The sequence below is a fragment of the Heterodontus francisci genome, chromosome 19 (genome assembly GCF_036365525.1).
Source record: "Heterodontus francisci isolate sHetFra1 chromosome 19, sHetFra1.hap1, whole genome shotgun sequence".
NCBI lineage: Eukaryota > Metazoa > Chordata > Chondrichthyes > Heterodontiformes > Heterodontidae > Heterodontus > Heterodontus francisci.
The window spans coordinates 4,353,604-4,374,398 of record NC_090389.1 but is presented as its reverse complement, the minus strand read 5'-3'; the positions used below and the strand labels follow the sequence as shown (position 1 = coordinate 4,374,398).

The following is a 20,795-nucleotide window of genomic DNA, read 5'->3' as shown; positions in this document are numbered from 1 at the left end:
TCGCCAAAAACACTTACCTTTGACATCTGACCTTCACCCCCCCCTCCCAAAACTGTGCAAAGTTTAGAGTTCAACCCTTCCCACTACCCTCTACACCCATTACGTGTATTTGACCACGACCCCATCCCCCCTGCACTGAAAATCTTACCTGCTCCCCCCCTTCCACCAGTGTGGCACCGCCTTTCCCTGGACGGGGATTTGAAGTCCCGGGAGTGCTGAAGATCATTGGGGGGCCCTCAAGATGGCAGGAAGGTGCATGTTAATTCATTCATTTATTGATTTGAATATTTTAGTTGTAGTCCCGTCGCCCAGTGGCTGGGGGCGTGTGGGTGGGCACCACGGAGCCTATCCGCCGCTGGGAGTATCGGGCCGGGCCCTCGTGGCATCAACGTCCATGGCAGGCCTCATCCGGAACCATCTTCTGGCCCCCCATTGCCATGGAGCCCAACGCCTGGGTGAAGAACAAGATCCAGCCTGTGGACTCACAGCAAACAGCCATTATCCAACAAACTTCATTTACACCTCCCCAACAGAGAGGGCAGCAGAGTGGGATGTATGACAAAATGCTCAGCTGTTACAATATAATGTTCAAAATAATAAAGGGATTGAACAAAGTGATTATTTCCGTCAGTAGATCAATTAAAAATAAGTCTGGATCTCAAGATAAACACTTAATACCCTAGTGAGGAAGATTTGAAGATTAGGTCTCAGCCTTGGTTCAATGGTCGCACTCTCATTGCTGGACCAGAATATTCTGGATTCAATTCCCACTCGAGCAACTTAAGCACAAAATCCCAGACTGACACTCCCGTGCAGTACTGAGAGAGTGCTGTGTTGTTAAAGTTGCCGTCTTTTGGATGAGATGGTAAACTGAGCCCCTGTCTGCCCTTTCAGGTGGGTGTGAAAGATCCCACAGCACTATTTTGAGGATGGGCAGGGGGGTTCTCCCTGGTGTCCTGGCCAATATTTATCCCTCAATGGACAACACTAAAACCGATTATAAGGTCATTTACCTCATTGTTGTTTGTGGAAGCTTACTGTGTGCAAATTGCTGACATATTTCCTACTATACAGCTGTGAATTACTTCAAAAGTACAATATTGGATGTTCTCAGGTCATGAAAGGTGCTACAGAAATGCAAGTCTTTCTTTCTAAAGGAACTTCCACGGAAGATGTGACCACTTACTCCCCAGGTGGAACATGAGGACCAGGTCAGAACACCACCCACATATTGAACTCTTACCCTGTGAGATCCATTCCTGGTGACATCACAACCAGCTGAAGCTGGATTGTTAATCTCGACATCGGACTAGAACTCCTTCCCCAGCCATATGAATATACATAGTCGTTCTCGAGATGTGGATATTGTTGGCACGGCTGGCATTGATTGCCCAATGCTGAACTGAGTAACTTGCTGGGTCATTAAAGAGGGCAGTATAGAGTCAACCCATGTTGGTGTGGAAATGAAGTCACATCTTGGCTAGACTGGTTAAGGACGGCAGGTTTCCTCCCCTAAAGGACATCAGTGAATCAATTGGGTTTTTATGATAATCTGACAGCTTCATGGTCACATTTACTGATACTGAGAAAGCAGGAAAATGGGTCTGTGTGATTCATATATGCGGTACAGGGCTGAAAGGCTGAATAACCTGTGTAACCACTAACTCTAAACTGGATAAGATAAGCATAAGACGACAAATGCTGAAAATACACGACATGACATTGAGTACCGTACAGCAAGGGGACAGACCACCGATGTCTCAATTGAGTATCCTTTAGCAGGATGTGTTTTTCACGACGGTGCTTTTAGGAGAATAATGAACTTGAGCAGATATTTTCACAATACAGAAATGGTGCAAGTGATCTTTCCATCACAGAATATCTCACTATGGAGATCATTTCTTGGCTGTTAATTTCTGTATTGAAAACTGGAGGTTGCTTTCTTAGTAATTTTAGATCTTGTGTGGGATAAGGCCTAGAATGTTGTTTTCGAAACTAAGATTGACTGTCTGTCCTTTCATTTCCAGTCTGAAATTGGCTTTGGCAAACTGGAAACATATGTCAAATTGGATAAACTAGGAGAGGTAAGCGTAAACCAGTCAATGCATTACACATTTCCTTTTATATCAATGTATCAAGAACCCCACAAAGGCAACTTCCATTTTTTCATAGAGTGTTCTGACACGGAACAGGCCATTCAGCCCATCAAGTCAGTGGTTGTGGTTTTTTTTCAGAGACTAACCCCACTCTTCTTTCTGCTCCCAGTACCAGTGAATAGTTCCTTTTTTCAAACAATGATTTCATTTGCTTTTGAAGCAAATTTCTGCTAACTGCTCCACAACATCATCGATAGACAATTGCCGCATATATGCTGATGACATGCAGCTCTGCCTCTCCACCACCTCTCTTGACCCCTGCACTGCCCCAGTGTTGTCACATTACTTGTCCAACATCCATATTCTCTAGTTGAATATTGGGAAGACTGAAGCCATTATTTTCAGACCTCACTCCAAACTTCATTCCCTAGCTACCAACTCTATCTCTCTCCCTGGCAACTATCTGAAGCTGAACCAGACTGCTTTCAACATTGGTGTCACACTTGACCCTGAGATGAGATTCTCACCGCATACATATCCATGCCATTACTAAGACCACCTATTTCCATCTCTGTAACATTGCCTGACTCTAGCCCTCGCTCAGCACATCTGCTGCTGAAGCCCTCATCCTGTGTTACCTCCAGACTCAACTATCCTCATGTTCTCAAAGAACAAAGAACAGTACAGCACAGGAACAGGCCAGTCAGCCCTCCAAGCCTGCGCCGATGTTGATGCCTGTCTAAACTAAAACATTCTGCACTTCCGGGGTCCGTATCCCTCTATTCCCTTCCTATTCATGTATTTGTCAAGGTGTCTCTTAAACGTCACTATCGTACCTGCTTCCACCACCTCCCCTGGCAGCAAGTTCCAGGCACTCACCACCCTCTGTGTAAAGAACTTGCCTCGCACATCCCCTCTAAACTTTGCCCCTCTCACCTTAAACCTATGTCCCCTAGTAACTGACTCTTCCACTCTGGGAAGAAGCTTCTGACTATCCACTCTGTCCATGCCGCTCATAACTTTGTAAACCTCCATCATGTTGCCCCTCCACCTCCGTCGTTCCAGTGAAAACAATCCGAGTTTATCCAATCTCTCCTCATAGCTAATACCCTCCAGACCAGGCAACATCCTGGTAAACCTCTTCTGTACCCTCTCCAAAGCCTCCACATCCTTCTGGTAGTGTGGCGACCAGAATTGCACGCAATATTCTAAGTGTGGCCTAACTAAAGTTCTCTACAGCTGCAGCATGATTTTCCAATTTTTATACTCTATGCCCCGACCGATGAAGGCAAGCATGCCGTATGCCTTCTTGACTACCTTATCCACCTGCGTTGCCACTTTCAGTGACCTGTGGACCTGTACGCCCAGATCTCTCTGCCTGTCAATACTCCTAAGGGTTCTGCCATTTACTGTATACTTCCCACCTGCATTAGACCTTCCAAAATGCATTACCTCACATTTGTCCGGATTAAACTCCATCTGCCATTTCTCCGCCCAAGTCTCCAACCGATCTATATCCTGCTGTATCCTCTGACAATCTTCATCACTATCCGCAACTCCACCAACCTTTGTGTCGTCCGCAAACTTACTAATCAGACCAGCTACATTTCCCTCCAAATCATTTATATATAATACAAACAGCAAAGGTCCCAGCACTGATCCCTGCGGAACACCACTAGTCACAGCCCTCCATTCAGAAAAACACCCATCCACTGCTACCCTCTGTCTTCTATGACTGAGCCAGTTCTGTATCCATCTTGCCAGCTCACCTCTGATCCCGTGTGACTTCACCTTTTGTACCAGTCTGCCATGAGGGACCTTTTCAAAGGCTTTACTGAAGTCCATATAGACAACATCCACTGCCCTCCTGGTTGATCTCCCATCTTCCATTCTCTGTAAGCTTGAACTTATCCAAAATGCTGCTGTCCATATCCTAACTCGCACCAAGTTCCATTCATCCACCACCCCAGTGCTTTTTGACCTGTGTTGGTCCCCGGTCTGGCAACATCTCAAATTTAAAATTCTCACTTTCATGTTTAAATCCCTTCAGAGCCTCCTCACTTGCTATCTCGGTAATCTCTTCCAACTCTATAACACTCTGAGATCTCTCCATTTCTTGAACTCTGTTCTATTGTGCTCGCACCTGACCATACTCCATCACTGGTGGCTATGCCTTCAGCTAGCTGGGTCCTAAGCTCTGGAATTCCTTCCCTAAACCTCTCTGGCTGTTTATATCTTCAATCACACTCTCTTTAAAAGCCCAGTTCTCTGACCATTGCTATTGTCACCCCTCCTAATATCTCCTTTGCTTTGGAGTTAATTTTTATCTGGTTACACTCCTCTGAAGCACCATGTGATATATTTCTATGTTAAAGGTGCTATATAAATGCAAGTTGTTGCAATGTGTCCTCCTGAAATCACTTAGAATCCTCTTCACAGTTCACCATGCTCCTTATTCTTCTGTTATCTGTAAATTTTGGCATTGTGTCCCAAGTCTAGAGCAGTCACATATACTTAGACAATCAATGATCCTGACAAGGTCCCCTGCGGTACACCATCTAACTCAAAAAACATTCATTAACCAGTGTCCTTCAAGCCAGTTTCTTGCTCATGCTGCCACATTTCCCTGTGATACTGTGGGCCTCACTTCTATCAGCAAACAACAACAGCAAATTCTGTTTATGAGGTGCTTTTAACATAGTAAAATGTCCCAGGAGCAAGTATCAGACAAAACTTCACATCGAGCCACAAATTGGGTTAAAAACTTAGTCAGAGATTTTAAGGAGAGTCTTGAAGGGGGTAAGTGAGGTAGTGAGGCAGAGAGGAGTAGGGAGGGAATTCCAGAGCTTGGGGCCGAGGCAACTGAAGACGTGGCCACCAATGACGGGGTGATTAAAATCAGGGATGCACAAGAGGCCAGAACTAGAGGAGCACAGATAGCTCAGAGGGTGATGGGGCTGGAGGAGATTACAGAGATAGGGAGGGGCGAGGCCTTGGAGTGATTGAAAACAAGGATGAGAATTTTAAAAATGAGGCATTGCTTCGTTGGGAACCAATGTAGGTCATTGAGCACAGGGTGATAGGTGAGCAGGACTTGATGAAAGTTAAGACTCGGGCAGCGGAGGTTTGGATACCTCAAGTTTACAGAGAGTAGAATGAGGGAGACTAGTCAGAAGTGCATTGGAATAATCTAGTCTGGAGGTAACAAAGCATGGATGAGGGTCTGAGCGGCAGATGAGCTGAGACAGGAGCGAAGTTAGTTGATGTTACACAAGTGAAAGTAGGCGGTGTTAGTGATGGATATGATCAGAATTTCATATCAGGGTCAGGTTGTGAACAGTCGGTTCAGGCTGAAACATTTGCCAGGGAGAGGGATGGAGTCAGTAGCTAGAGTGCGGAGCTTGTGGTGAGGACCAAAAACAATGGCTTCAGTCTTTCCACTATTTAATTGGAGGAAATCTTTGCTCAGTTCTGGATGTCTGATCAGCAGGCTGATAATTTAGCAACAGTGGAGGAGTCGAGAGAAGTGGTGGTGAGATAGAGCTGAGTGTCATTAGCATACACCAGAGGTAATGGTGCGGGAGCAGGAAGAGAAGCCATTGCAAGTGATTCTCTGTTTATCCATCAGATTGATATGAATGGAACTAGGTAAGAGCAGTCTCACCCAGCTGGATGGCAGTGGAGAGGCTTTGAAGGAGGATGGTGTGGGCAACTGTGCCAATGCCTGCAGACAGGTCAAGAAGGACGAAGAGAGATAGTTTACATTTGTCACAGCCACATAGGATGCCATTTGTGACTTTGTTAAGCATTGTTTCTGTACTGTGGCAGTGGCAGCAACCTGATTGGAGCGATTGGAGTTCTGGAAAAGATGGGAATGGATTTGGGAGGCGACAACATTTTCAAGGACTTTGGAGAGGAAAGGGAGGTTGGAGATTGGGTGGTAGTTTGCAAGGACGGCGGGGTCAAGGGTTGTTTTTTTGAAGAGAAGGTGATGATGGCAGATTTAAAGGATAGAATGACAACATCTGAAGAGAGAGAGAACCATTTACAATATCGACTAACATGGGGAACAGGAGGGGAGGTTGGGTGATCAGTTTAGTGGGGATAGCATTGAGAGAATGGGGAGTGGGTCTCATGGACAAGATGAGCTCAGAGAGGGAATGAGGGCTGATAGGAGAGAAACTCGAGAAAGATCGAGTTCAGGGATAGAGCAGGGGGTGTAATAGAAGAGCTTTGGCCAGGTGGGCTAGTGGAAGGGAGGGACACAGTCGAGGCAGCTGATTGGATGGTCCTGATCTTAGTGCTAAAATAGCCCATGAGCTCCTCGCACTTATTGTTGGAGGCTAGGCTGGAGGAGACAGGGGAGACATGTTTTGGGCAATGGTTTGCTGAAGGGAAAAGAAGCCGGAGTTATCTTTGCATTCCAGGATGATCCTGGAATAGTGAGCAGTTTTAGCAGATGAGAGAAGGACCTGATGGGTCCTGGTAGTGTTAGGCTAGACCACCTATCCGCCATATCCAAGTTTACAACCTTGGACGTATGGGAGTGGAAATGAGGGGGAACGCCCAAAGTGAGAGAGAGAGTAATGGTTTTATTGGGAACTAGAGCATCGAAGGTGGAGGTGAGGGTGCAGGTGAGAAAATCAGAATCTGCAGAAATGTCATGGTGAATGGTGGGCTACAAGCTAGATAGTTGGGATTTTGAAAGTCCTTATCCAAATGCTTTTTGCAAATCCATGAACACAACATCCACTGCATTTCCTGGATTAATATGCTCCATTATTCCCTGAATGAACCCGGTATAAATTGTCAGACATACCGGGCATTTTACATAATTTATGCTGGTTGTTTATTATTGACTTGTGTTTGTTTTACTGTGAAACACTTGGATGATAAAGTAATGATTGAAGCTTCTTCCCGTATTGCTGTGCTGTCAGGCCAGTGTTGAGTTGTCTCTGCTGTTTTGTCACAGTCTGACATCTGTGTTGTTTCCAGGGTACTTATGCAACAGTTTTCAAGGGGAGGAGTAAGCTCACCGATAATCTGGTAGCATTAAAAGAAATTCGCTTAGAACACGAGGAGGGAACACCTTGCACGGCCATTAGGGAAGGTAAGAAGATACTCTTAATGTCTGATTGCTAAGCTGCTGTCAAAACTTTGGCCACTAATTCCACTGCATTTTTATTGGTAAAACTTAGAATAAGTGACCTGGTGTAACCAGTGATGTTGGGCAGTTATAATGGTCAACTTTTGGTTTTGTTTTCATGGGCTTGTCTGTTTAGAATGGGGCAGATTGAGGTAACACACACCAAGTTTGTAATAATATTTCAATGATTGCCGGTGAGCATTTTATTCAAATAGTGAGGGAACTGCGAGTTTATAATGTCTGCAATCATCCCCCTGGTCCTCAGATGTTAAACAAGTGATGGGTTCTGATGTGACGTGATTTATTAAGTGTAAGGGGAACCAATTGATTCACCATCGTTAAACTGATCTTTAGCAATGGTCTCCCTTCTGTGCACCAAGTGGGACCATCTTGCTGATACACCGACCTGCCTGGCCCCTGACACGTTGTACACAGCAAGTACCTGTTAGGCACATTGGGCTGGATTTTAAACGGCGAGCTTCAGAAATGGCGGCCTGCCCGAATGGGCCGCACTCCAAAGAGCTGCCACAATCTCAAGCGCGACAGCTCATTTAAATAACCGGGCAGGCTGCCCCCCCCCCCAATCACGTGGAGGGGGCGGGCTGCCCCCCTCTCCCCAATCACGTGGAGGGGGCGGGCTGTCCGTCTCCAGCAATGGCGTCAGCTGCCTGTGCGCAGGTGCTGACGTCATTTTTAAAGGGCTACAAACCCCACTGGCTTACTTAAAATTTAAAGACAAATTGAATGGCCTGGACCGAAACAAAGACATCATCAGTGGCTCTCTAGTGTCTTGTCTGTTTGTAGCACACGTGATACACCTGGAAATCATGTCCTCAATCTCCTTCGAAACCCCCCGCCCACCATACCGAGTTCCTCGTGCTTGCTCTACACTTGGTGATTTCTAAGTGCCCTTCGTCTATTTTCTGTAGGATATCTAAACTTAATGCCCTTAGAATAATTCACCCTTCATCGGAGACGAGTAAGTCACCTACAATCGTAAGATAGCTTCGTTGCTCCTGATATTATCTTAAAACCAGGTTATTTGGCATATATTCTGGCCAACCGTCTTGGCAAAACTATCTTACTTTTTGCAGACTTCGTCCTCGTTCTGTAGGTTTCTAATTTAGTGTAATCTTTGAGCAGTTGCTGGCAAATCTTCGGTTATAGCTAAAGCAAAGACTTCTACTTCCTCCAGGATTGAGACATCTCCCACTTCAGGCATAGCACTTGATGTTCTTGATAACAATCAGCTGTAACCTGATGTATTCCGTTCTTGTCTCATATCTCATTAGGCGTAGTCGAAATCTCTGCCCCCTTTGGGGGTAATTTTGCCAACTGCTTTGAATTAAGCAACGCCACTAGTGGCTTGTGGTCAGTTTCAATCTTGGCCTTGAGGCTCAGTATGTAGTCTGAAAGTGTTTTACATGCCCATGTTGCTGCTAATGCTTCCTTTTCAATCACTGTGTACCTTTGTTCCGTGTCTGACAACGATTGAGAGGCAAAGTACACAGGCGTGCATCGTCTGTCTTTCTGAACCTGGAACAGGACTGCATCCGATTGACAACGCGTCTGCTGCAATAATGGTCACTAGTTCTAGGTCGGAATGCGCCCAAAATTCTGATGAAGTTAACATTTCCTTGATCTTCCTGAAAGAATTTTTGTGGCCGTCTCCCCGGCATCAGGCATTGCTGCTCTTTAGCAGTTGTTGTAGAGGCTCAATAATGGCGGCAAGATTTGGTATGAATTTCCTTACTTGGTTAACCAGACCCATGCGTACGTACAAACATACGAATTAGGAGCAGAAGTAGGCCACTGGGCCCCTCTAGCCTGCTCCGCCAGTCAAGGAGATCATAGTTGTTTGTGTCTCGAATTCCACACTCCCATCTCCCCTCAGTAACCTCTGATTCCCTTGCCGAACAAGAATCTATCTACCTCCACCTTAAAATTATTCAATAACCTCACCTCCACCACCTTCTAAGGCAGAGAATTGCCTTGAGAGAAAAAAAAATTCTCCTCAGCTCTGTCCTAAAAGGGTGACCCCTAAACTTAAAACAGTCCCCTCTAGTTCTGGACTCACCCACAAGAGGAAACATCCTGTCCACATCCACCTTGTCAAGACCGTTCAGGATCTTATAAACTTCAATCAAGTCTCCTCTCAGTCTTCTAAACTCCAGTGAAAACAAGCCCAGTCTGTCCAGCCTTTCCTCATAAGACAACCCGCTCATTCCAGATATCAATCTAGTAAACCTCCTCCTCCCCTCCATCAGTGAGGTGAGAGAGTGGGTTTGAGTATGTCCAAGTGGTGGAAGGTGTTTCAAGTTGTATTAGGCAGTTGCTTAGAGTTGGGGAGCAGTGTAGCGATGGTGCAGGATAGTGAGTGCCCTGAGGGTTTGTAGCATGGATGTTGCTTTAAATGTCTGGAGGGTGCTGGTGTCCAGCATGAGCAAGGACAGATTGCTTTGGACCTTACGTTGCCCGATCTGGTCAAGCATTGAATTCTCTCCAACTTGTTATGCAATCCAGGTGCGAGTGAGTTCACAGTGAGTGCCTGGGCCATCTCTCTCCATGTGGCAATGGTGACCTCCCTGATGGCTTGCTGTCTGTAACATGGGAATCTGTCCCTCCTTTCTACCACTTCTTCCAGGAGAGCATGCAGGCATAAAAAAGTACAGGTTTTTGTGACTTGTTGGCTTGTCAAGCTGTGTAAGACACAGTGGGACTGTTGTGTGTGGTCACAGTGGGCTGTTGAGTGTGGGACACAGTGGGCTGTTGAGTGTGGGACACAGTGGGACTGTTGAGTGTGGTCACAGTGGGGCTGTTGAGTGTGGGACACAGTGGGCTGTTGAGTGTGGGACACAGTGGGGCTGTTGAGTGTGGGACACAGTGGGACTGTTGTGTGTGGGAGAGAGTGGGACTGTTGTGGGTGGGAGACAGTGGGACTGTTGTGGGTGGGAGACAGAGGGACTGTTGAGTGTGGGAGACAGTGGGACTGTTGTGTGTGGGAGAGAGTGGGACTGTTGTGGGTGGGAGACAGTGGGACTGTTGTGGGTGGGAGACAGAGGGACTGTTGAGTGTGGGAGACAGTGGGACTGTTGTGTGTGGGAGACAGTGGGGCTGTTGTGTGTGGGAGACAGTGGGGCTGTTGTGTGTGGGACATGGGACTGTTGTGTGTGGGAGACAGTGGGGCTGTTGTGTGTGGGACACAGTGGGATTGTTGTGTGTGGGACACAATGGCACTTTTGTGTGTGGGGCACAGTGGGACTATTGTGTGTGGGACACGGGGCTGTCGCCGTGTTTGGGACACAGTGGGGCTGTTTTGTGTGGGACACATTGGGACTGTTGTGTGTGGGACACAGTGGGGCTGTTGTGTGTGGGAGACAGCGGGGCTGTTGTGTGTGAAACACAGTGGGACTGTTGTGTGTGGGACACAATGGGACAGTTGTGTGTGGGACACATTGGGACTGTTGTGTGTGGGAGACAGCGGGGCTGTTGTGTGTGAGACACAATGGGACTGTTGTGTGTAGGACACAGTGGGACTGTTGTGTGTGGGACACAATGGGACAGTTGTGTGTGGGACCCAGTGGGACTGTTGTGTGTGGGATACAGTGGGGCTGTTGTGTGTGGGACACAGTGGGACTGTTGTGTGTGGGACACAGTGGGGCTGTTATGTGTGGGACACAGTAGGACTGTTGTGTGTGGGACACAGTGGGACTGTTGTGTGTGGGACACAGTGAGACTGTTGTGTGTGGGAGACAGTGGGACTGTTGTGTTTGGGACACAATGAGACTGTTGCGTGTGGGACACAGTGGGACGGTTGTGTGTGGGATGCAGTGGGACTGTTGTGTGTGGGACACAGTGGGACTGTTGTGTGTGGGACACAGTGAGACTGTTGTGTGTGGGACACAGTGAGACTTGTGTGTGGGACACAGTGGGACTGTTGTGTGTGGGACACAGTGAGACTGTTGTGTGTGGGAGGCATTGGGTCTTTCAAGTGCCTCAAATGCAAAGGGGTTGAGAGATCACACTCTGCATCTCCTCTTGTCCCTGAATATGCTGAAGATGAATGTGGGTTTCACCAAGGCTGTACTACAAGTGTACTGAAATATTCCGAGGCTTATACTGCTGACTTCTCCTTTAAAATGCAATTAAACCAGAATTTATACCACTTTGTATAAAAATGAATTTAACTAGGAACTTAAGCAAAACATTAAGGATGCTAGAAATGTAAAACAAAACCTACCCAGGAAATCTGAATGCACGCTCCCTTCCCCCACCCGTCCCCAGTCCAATTTTCCAGCACAGCAACAGTGCAGTGGCCCAGATGTTAGAGAGATGAAAAATGAGAGAGGTGCCTATTGAGAAAACAAACCACGTGAGGTGAGCAGTAAGTATCCATGTGCTGGCAACATACCTGGGGCTTCTTACTTGCCACATTTAATAGGTGACATGGTCAGCACTTTGAGATGGGAAGGTTACACAATACAATGGAAGAACATTATAACATGTTTCTGGATTTAGAGTCGTCAAGTGTTGGGCCAGTGCACTGTTAATTGTAAATTAATTGCGTTTAATTACATGCAGGTGGTGGATACCTATAAATAGACATGGGGGCAAGGGGTGGTGTGGTTGCTGTGGTGATACAGATGATAACGTAGTGGTAATGTTACAGGACTAGTACTCCAGAGACATGAGTTCAAGTCCCACCATGACTGCTGGGGGGGATAAACGTCTGCGGTTATGCCTGTGCACCAGTGTCCTTGAGAAGTAGCCGTACTGTTCAGGCCTTCAGCGACCGCAGGGGACTGGCGTGCATCGTCACCCTTGCGAAAGTCAATTTAATCTGATTATCTAAGTTTCCTTTAAAACTTTTGGTCTTTTTTGTTCGTGTATTTGGGGTGCCCCGTTCGGAAGGGCACTTAGTTCCCCTTTATTAACAACCTCCTGGTTGGTCCAAAAGAGGTATAAATAGACACCAACTAAAACGGTGGTGTTGGGTTAGGAGGTGTATGCTTTTTTTTTAGAACATTACAGCGCAGTACAGGCCCTTCAGCCCTCGATGTTGCGCCGGCCTGTGAAACCATCTGACCTACACTATTCCATTTTCATCCATATGTCTATCCAATGACCACTTAAATGCCCTTAAAGTTGGCGAGTCTACTACTGTTGCAGGCAGGGCGTTCCACGCCCCTACTACTCTCTGAGTCAAGAAACTACCTCTGACATCTGTCCTATATCTATCACCCCTCAACTTAAAGCTATGTCCCCTCGTGTTTGCCATCACCATCCGAGGAAAAAGACTCTCACTATCCACCCTATCTAACCCTCTGATTATCTTATATGTCTCTATTAAGTCACCTCTCCTCCTCCTTCTCTCCAACGAAAACAACCTCAAGTCCCTCAGCCTTTCCTCGTAAGACCTTCCCTCCATACCAGGCAACATCCTAGTAAATCTCCTCTGTACCCTTTCCAAAGCTTCCACATCCTTCCTATAATGCGGTGACCAGAACTGCACGCAATACTCCAGGTGTGGTCTCACCAGAGTTTTGTACAGCTGCAGCATGACTTTGTGGCTCCGAAACCCGATCCCCCTACTAATAAAAGCTAACACACCATATGCCTTCTTAACAGCCCTATTAACCTGGGTAGCAACTTTCAGGGATTTATGTACCTGGACACCAAGATCTCTCTGTTCATCTACACTACCAAGAATCTTCCCATTAGCCCAGTACTCTGCATTCCTGTTACTCCTTCCAAAGTGAATCACCTCACAATTCTCCGCATTAAACTCCATTTGCCATCTCTCAGCCCAGCTCTGCAGCCTGTCTATGTCCCTCTGTACCCTACAACATCCTTCGGCACTATCCACAACTCCACCGACCTTAGTGTCATCTGCAAATTTACTAACCCACCCTTCTACACCCTCTTCCAGGTCATTTATAAAAATGACAAACAGCAGTGGACCCAAAACAGATCCTTGCGGTACACCACTGGTAACTAAACTCCAGGATGAACATTTGCCATCAACCACCACCCTCTGTCTTCTTTCAGCTAGCCAATTTCTGATCCAAAGCTCTAAATCACCTTCAACCCCATACTTCCGTATTTTCTGCAATAGCCTACCGTGGGGAACCTTATCAAACGCCTTACTGAAATCCATATACACCACATCCACTGCTTGACCCTCATCCACCTGTTTGGTCACCTTCTCGAAAAACTCAATAAGGTTTGTGAGGCACGACCTACCCTTCACAAAACCGTGCTGACTATCGCTAATGAACTTATTCTTTTCAAGATGATTATAAATCCTATCTCTTATAACCTTTTCCAACATTTTACCCACAACCGAAGTAAGGCTCACAGGCCTATAATTACCAGGGCTGTCTCTACTCCCCTTCTTGAACAAGGGGACAACATTTGCTATCCTCCAGTCTTCCGGCACTATTCCTGTCGACAATGACGACATAAAGATCAAGGACAAAGGCTCTGCAATCTCCTCCCTGGCTTCCCAGAGAATCCTAGGATAAATCCCATCTGGCCCAGGGGACTTATCTATTTTCACAATTTCCAAAATTGCTAACACCTCCTCCTTCTGAACCTCAATCCCATCTAGCCTAGTAGTTTGAATCTCAGTATTCTCCTCGACAACATTTTCTTTCTCTACTGTAAATACTGATGAAAAATATTCATTTAATGCTTCCCCTATCTCCTCTGATTCCACACACAACTTCCCACTACTATCCTTGATTGGCCCTAATCTAACTCTAGTCATTCTTTTATTCCTGATATACCTATAGAAAGCCTTAGGGTTTTCCCTGATCCTATCCGCCAATGACTTCTCGTGTCCTCTCCTTGCTCTTCTTAGCTCTCCCTTTAGATCCTTCCTGGCTAGCTTGTAACTCTCAAGCGCCCTAACTGAGCCTTCACGTCTAATCCTAACATAAGCCTTCTTCTTCCTCTTGACAAGCGCTTCAACTTCTTTAGTAAACCACGGCTCCCTCGCTCGACAACTTCCTCCCTGCCTCACAGGTACATACTTATCAAGGACACGCAGTAGCTGCTCCTTGAATAAGCTCCACATTTCGATTGTTCCCATCCCCTGCAGTTTCCTTCCCCATCCTACACATCCTAAATCTTGCCTAATCGCATCATAATTTCCTTTCCCCCAGCTATAATTCTTGCCCTGCGGTATATACCTGTCCCTGCCCATCGCTAAGGTAAACCTAACCGAATTGTGATCACTATCACCAAAGTGCTCACCTCCATCTAAATCTAACACCTGGCCGGGTTCATTACCCAGTACCAAATCCAATGTGGCATCGCCCCTGGTTGGCCTGTCTACATACTGTGTCAGAAAACCCTCCTGCACACATTGGACAAAAACTGACCCATCTAAAGTACTCGAACTATAGTATTTCCAGTCAATATTTGGAAAGTTAAAGTCCCCCATAGCAACTACCCTGTTACTCTCTCCCCTGTTGAGAATCATCTTCGCTATCCTTTCCTCTACATCTCTGGAACTATTCGGAGGTCTATAGAAGAGTCCCAACAGGGTGACCTCTCCTCTCCTGTTTCTAACCTCGGCCCATACTACCTCAGTAGACGAGCCCTCAAACGTCCTTTCTGCCGCTGTAATACTCTCCTTGATTCACAATGCCACACCCCCCCCTCTTTTACCATCTTCTCTGTTCTTACTGAAACATCTAAATCCCGGAACCTGCAACATCCATTCCTGCCCCTGCTCTACCCATGTCTCCGAAATGGCCACTACATCGAGATCCCAGGTACCAACCCATGCTGCAAGCTCACCCACCTTATTCCAGATGCTCCTGGCGTTGAAGTAGACACACTTTAAACCAAGTTCTTGCTTGCCAGTGCCCTCTTGCGTCCTTGTAACCTTATCCCTGACCTCACTACTCTCAACATCCTGTACACTGGAACTACAATTCAGGTTCCCATCCCCCTGCTGAATTAGTTTAAACCCCCCCCGAAGAGCACAAGCAAATCTCCCCCCCAGGATATTGGTACCCCTCTGGTTCAGGTGAAGACCATCCTGTTTGTAGAGGTCCCACCTACCCCAGAAAGAGCCCCAATTATCCAGGAAACCAAAACCCTCCCTCCTGCACCATCCCTGCAGCCACGTGTTCAACTCCTCTCTCTCCCTATTCCTCGCTTCGCTATCACGTGGCACGGGCAACAACGCAGAGATAACAACTCTGTTTGTTCTCGCTCTAAGCTTCCACCCTAGCTCCCTGAATTTCTGCCTTAAATCCCCATCTCTCTTCCTACCTACGTCGTTGGTGCCTATGTGGACCACGACTTGGGGCTGCTCCGCCTCCCCCTTAAGGATCCCAAAAACACGATCCGAGACATCACAAACCCTGGCACCTGGGAGGCAACACACCAACCGTGAGTCTCTCTCGTTCCCACAGAACCTCCTATCTGTTCCCCTAACTATGGAGTCCCCAATGACTAATGTTCTGCTCCTCTTCCCCCTTCCCTTCTGAGCAACAGGGACAGACTCTGTGCCAGATACCTGTCCCCCATTGCTTACCCCTGGTAAGTCGTCCCCCGCAACAGTATCCAAAACGGTATACCTGTTGTTGAGGGAAACGGCCACAGGGGATCCCTGCACTGCCTGCTGGTTCCCTCTCCTTCCCCTGACGGTAACCCATCTACCTACTTCTTTTACCTGAGGTGTGACTACCTCCCTATAACTCCTCTCAATAACCTCCTCCGCCTCCCGAATGATCCGAAGTTCATCCAGCTCCAGCTCCAGTTCCCCAACGCGGTTCTCGAGGAGCTGGAGTTGGGTGCACTTCCCGCAGATGCAGTCAGCAGGGACACTCTTGGCGACCTTTACCTCCCACATTCTGCAGGAGGAACATACAACTGCCTTAGCCTCCATTCCCACTATTCTAAATTCCCAACAAATCTACTGAAAAACCAAAAAAAAAGTCAAAACTTGTTAGGTTAGCAATCCAACGGACAGAACTTCTTAAATAAAAAGCTTACCTTATCAACACACCAGAGTCCTTTTTTTTTGGTTAGAGGAGGAGGGTGGGTGGGAGACACTACACGTGTCGTGTCTCGGGTACAGCCACCGCCCAAATATATAGTTTTTACTTACCCAGCAGTCCCCTGGTCCTCCGAAAACAAAAGGGAATTAACTTTTAACTTACACTGAAATTGACCGCTCAGCTGCAAGTTCGCTCCGTACCTCCGCTTCTGTCAAAGTGGCTGCAACCAATACTAATGAGTAACTCTGTGAATAAATGCTTATGGAAGTGGGTAAAGATTGGTGGCAGTTCTATGCTTCACCAACTACACTCTAGAGTAGGACATGCACTGCCTTCTACTCCTGTGCAAGTGCATCAGAGATGGGCGTTGAAGATGCTTTTCTAGGGAACACATTTACAAGGTGATGCATTTTGGGACAATTAATCTTTCACAGCCCAGCACATTTCTTTCTAATTTCTTGTTCCTGCTGCTTTGATGCTATGTTCATCCTCAGTCTATTGGGACTCTCTGACAGAGAAAGGAAGGCCATACCATCGAAAAGGTCTTCACCTGAACTCAGGAGGCACATTCATCTTGACTAGGATCAATAAAGGGCTTGGAAATGATTTCAATTGGGAAGCAGGGCGGGAGGGGTTAACAGTGTGAAGCAATTATTTGTAAGAAGTCAGCCTAACAGATGTTAGCTGTATGAATATGAAGGGCCGGAGTAATGAGTTGGATGGGTCAGAAATGCTGGTAAATCCTGTAATATCACTTGCCCTTTGGTATGTGGCCTATTGTAAGATTCACAGGACTACACGCCATATCCAAAGAAACCGGGGGTTTTTATTATACTTTAAATTGAAACATGTATATATGCAAACAGTTACTGCACAAGCTACATCTAAATTCATCTCACCCTGTCGGGCCACACCCACAGCTCCCTGGCCATGTGTGACACAACATCGCTTCCTCCGGTGACCTTCACTTACACCTCTTAAAGCAGTCTCCTCTTACGGTGGGCCCACAGCATCCCCCTTTTCTTCGAAGATCAAAACATATGTACAATACATAACGATGTTGCAGTTCGGACTAACTGTACCTGATTAAAATAAAATGTTATTTACAAGTTAGTACGTTTAGCACTCTCTAAAATGTAGAGGAGGTTTGCTCCTTCATCCTGATCTTGTTGTCGTGAACCACATCCCAGAGCTGATCTCGTCTCAATGTCTTCTCGAAGACTCTGGTGACTTGGAACTCTGGTTGGCATGTTCTTTCTCTGTGCTCCTAGTCTCTGTACATTCATCTTCAGACTTTGTCTTTGAACGTGTCTGCGATGCCATGGGGTTGTTACATCTCTCTGAGCTGACTTCAGTTCTTTCTGAGAATCGCACCATTGGGTGTCTGGACCTCGTACGATCTGGGCTGGTCGCATTTCCTAGCAACCTCTGCAGGATACCAAATTCCCAACACGTGATTGAGGAGTCTGACCTTCTGTCCAACTCGCAATCAAACTAATTCTGGTCCTGCTTGCCTGCCATATGATGCCTTCATCTTCCCTTTTTTGTCAAGCTTAGAAAAATGATGACTGGCAACATCACCAATCATCGTCAATCCCTCTGGCCTCCGGGTACTCGCTGCAACGAGCTGAAGTCCGAGGAGACACTCCCGGTCATATCACCTCTTCATGTCAAAATTCCCTGCCTTTGTGTCGTCCTTTACGTGGACCAATCCGATACACTTGACCTGGGTATTTCCTCCCATATTTGGTGCGGTCCTGATCTTGTGTATTGTGACAATTCGTAAACTTTGGCATACTGGAAGTCCTGTGACACCTGGTCCACTTGTGCCTACAATATAGAACATTTGTGGTAGCCATTCAGAGCTCCCATAGCTGCATTGCCAGGTTACCATTCCAGTGCATTGGTTGGAGAACCATTGTAGGCAGTCAGCCTAGCTGTGGTGGGTTGCATCATAGATTCCCATTTCTTCAAGAACATGTCTTTCAGTGTACTAATGGGCAGAATATTTGCACTTGCTCCAGTGTTGATTTTTACTCTGAGCTTATGATTGCCTGTCTTCTGCAGACATATAATAATCCCGATCATTGCGAGTGCCTCAGATTGACATGTTGATCCAAATTCACTATGTGAAATGCTTGCCTGCTGTTCGCACGAGTGCCCCCTTCATCTGTGTCCTCCCTCTGTCTCTCTGCTGACCTGATGTACCTGCTTGGGCTTTTGTTGTGTGTTGCCATACCTTTTGCTCTGTTTGCCATCCTGCCTTGCAGACCTTCTCTCTGCATACGATCAGCCACCATTCCTGTGTGCAGTATCTGAGCTCAGCCTTCTGCACTGCCTTGCCCCATGTCCTCACATGCTACAAGCTTTGCACAGGTCCTGGGACGCCGGACAACTGCAAATTGGGTGAGTCAGGCCACATTTGTCACAAGACCTCGGTTACCATACCAATTGTTGTAGCCGCCCCCAATGCTTGTAACTGTTGGTCCCAGTCATGATGACTTCAAATTTCCTTCCATCATTGAGTAGTGCATCTATGGAATGCCCTTTTTTAATTTTCCAGCTGGTCTTTTTGAAAGGCCTTTAGTGATTCCTAGCTCTATAACCCATTCTGACAATTCTATATAACTGAAGTCACAATATTGAGCTTTGTCTCGGCAGCTTGTAAAAAACTGGTCAATGGACCCATCTTGCCTTTGCCTGGAGGCCAGAAGCTCAAGTCTATGTATTGGGAAATTTGCCTTCACCTTGATTTGCAGCTTCAGGAATGTCTATAGTTTGCTACGGTCCTTCTAATCCTCAGCTGACAATCCTGTTGTATTAGAGTCATAGAGTCGTACAGCATAGGAACAGGCCCTTCAGCCCACCGCGTCCATGCCGACCATAATGCCTATCTATACTAATCCCACCTGCCTGCATTAATTCCATATCCCTCTATGCCTTGCTCATTCAAGTACCTGTCCAGATGCCTCTTAAATGTTGCTACTGTTCCTGCCTCCACCACCTCCTCAGGCAGCTCATTCCAGATACCCACTATTCTTTGTGTGAAAAATGTACCCCTTTGATCCCCTTTAAACCTCCTCCCTCTCACCTTAAATCTATGCCCTCTAGTTTTAGTCATCCCTACCATGGGAAACAGACTCTGGCTATCTACCCTACCTATGCCTCTCATAATTTTATATACCTCTATCATGTCCCCTCTCAGCCTCCTTCACTCCAGGGAAAACAGACCCAGCCTATCCAATCTCTCTTTATAACTCAAGCCCTCCAAACCAGGCAACATCCTTGTGAATCTTTTCTGCACCCTCTCTAGCTTAATCATGTCTTTCCTGTAGTGCAGCGACCAGAACTGTACACAGTACTCCAAATGCGGCCTAACCAATGTTATGTACAACTGTAACATGACGTCCCAACTCTTGTACTCAATGCCTCGGCCGATGAAGGCAAGCATGCCATACACCTTCTTCACCACCCTGTCTACCTGTGTTGCCACTTTCAGGGAACTATGTACTTGCACCCCACTTGTACTTGATCTGTTGCAGGCCCTCATTACCTAGTGCAATCTTATTTTTGAAACTTGCTTCTCTGGTTTGCTCACTTCTTGATCCGGGAAACACAGTTCCATGCGCTGGCAAAACAGTTTAAATTCAGGTTCTATGTTTGATGCCTTCCAGTCCATAACTGGATACCTGAAAGCCATTGTCCTCATGATTCTGATTTTATATAAATATAGGACTTCATACAGGTTTTCTTTTTCACATGCACACTTCTTTTTGTTTCCTTTTTAAGACAGATTTTTTTTTGCAGGCCTGCACCTTTTAAGAGTGAGAGACTACACCTTTCATTGTTTACACAGCTTTTTTTTTTAAATGGAGAGTTCAGCTCATTGTTTACGCAACTGTTCAATTTTTTAAAAACTAAGAGAGCTATTTTTTTAAACTGAGAGCTTTATTTTAAGAGCTTACAGTACCAGCAGCTGCCACAGTGAGCCTTTTACTTTGTTCTGGACCTCCAGTGGCACTGTCAGGTTCTTCCCGCTTTTTTTGGCTAAGGTCCCACCCACAATGTAAAAGAAAACCAGGCAAACTAAAACAGTAATGGCTTCAGCTACTGCTTTTTGAATTTTTGAGCCACTGTCAGATAGATGAAAACTCCAATCTCTTGGCTGATTGCCTGCGGTACTTAGAGTTTCAGCACTTCCCAGGGTCCTGTCTGTTGTGTAGCTCACTGTAGTGTTGTGGGATCGCCTACTGACTGATTGCGGCCACTCCGGGTTGGCAATCAGCTGTTCTTTGTTCACTCTTGGTGTGTTCTTCAGAAAAAAACATACGTTGCCATGACGTGATATTTGGTGGCTTTCAGAAAAAGTATATCCCACATGCTGCCACCATTATTTGTTGCTTGTCTCTTTGGTATGTTAACTATTGTGAGATTCACGGAACTACACGTAATATCCAAAGAAAACGTAGGTTTTATTATACTTCAAATTAGAACATATATATACAAGCAATTACTGCACGAGCTACATCTAAACAT

At 46.4% G+C, this 20,795-nt stretch overlaps 1 protein-coding gene across 1 annotated transcript in view; it reads left to right on the top strand.

The window, feature by feature from the left end:
* Positions 1-20,795, top strand: part of LOC137380448 (cyclin-dependent kinase 16-like) — a 1,435,048-nt gene that overhangs the window by 607,818 nt on the left and 806,435 nt on the right. Inside the window, exons 5-6 of the mRNA XM_068052374.1 lie at positions 2,028-2,084; positions 7,092-7,206. Coding sequence (XP_067908475.1) covers positions 2,028-2,084; positions 7,092-7,206 — 172 coding nt within the window. The remainder of the gene's footprint in view (positions 1-2,027; positions 2,085-7,091; positions 7,207-20,795) is intronic.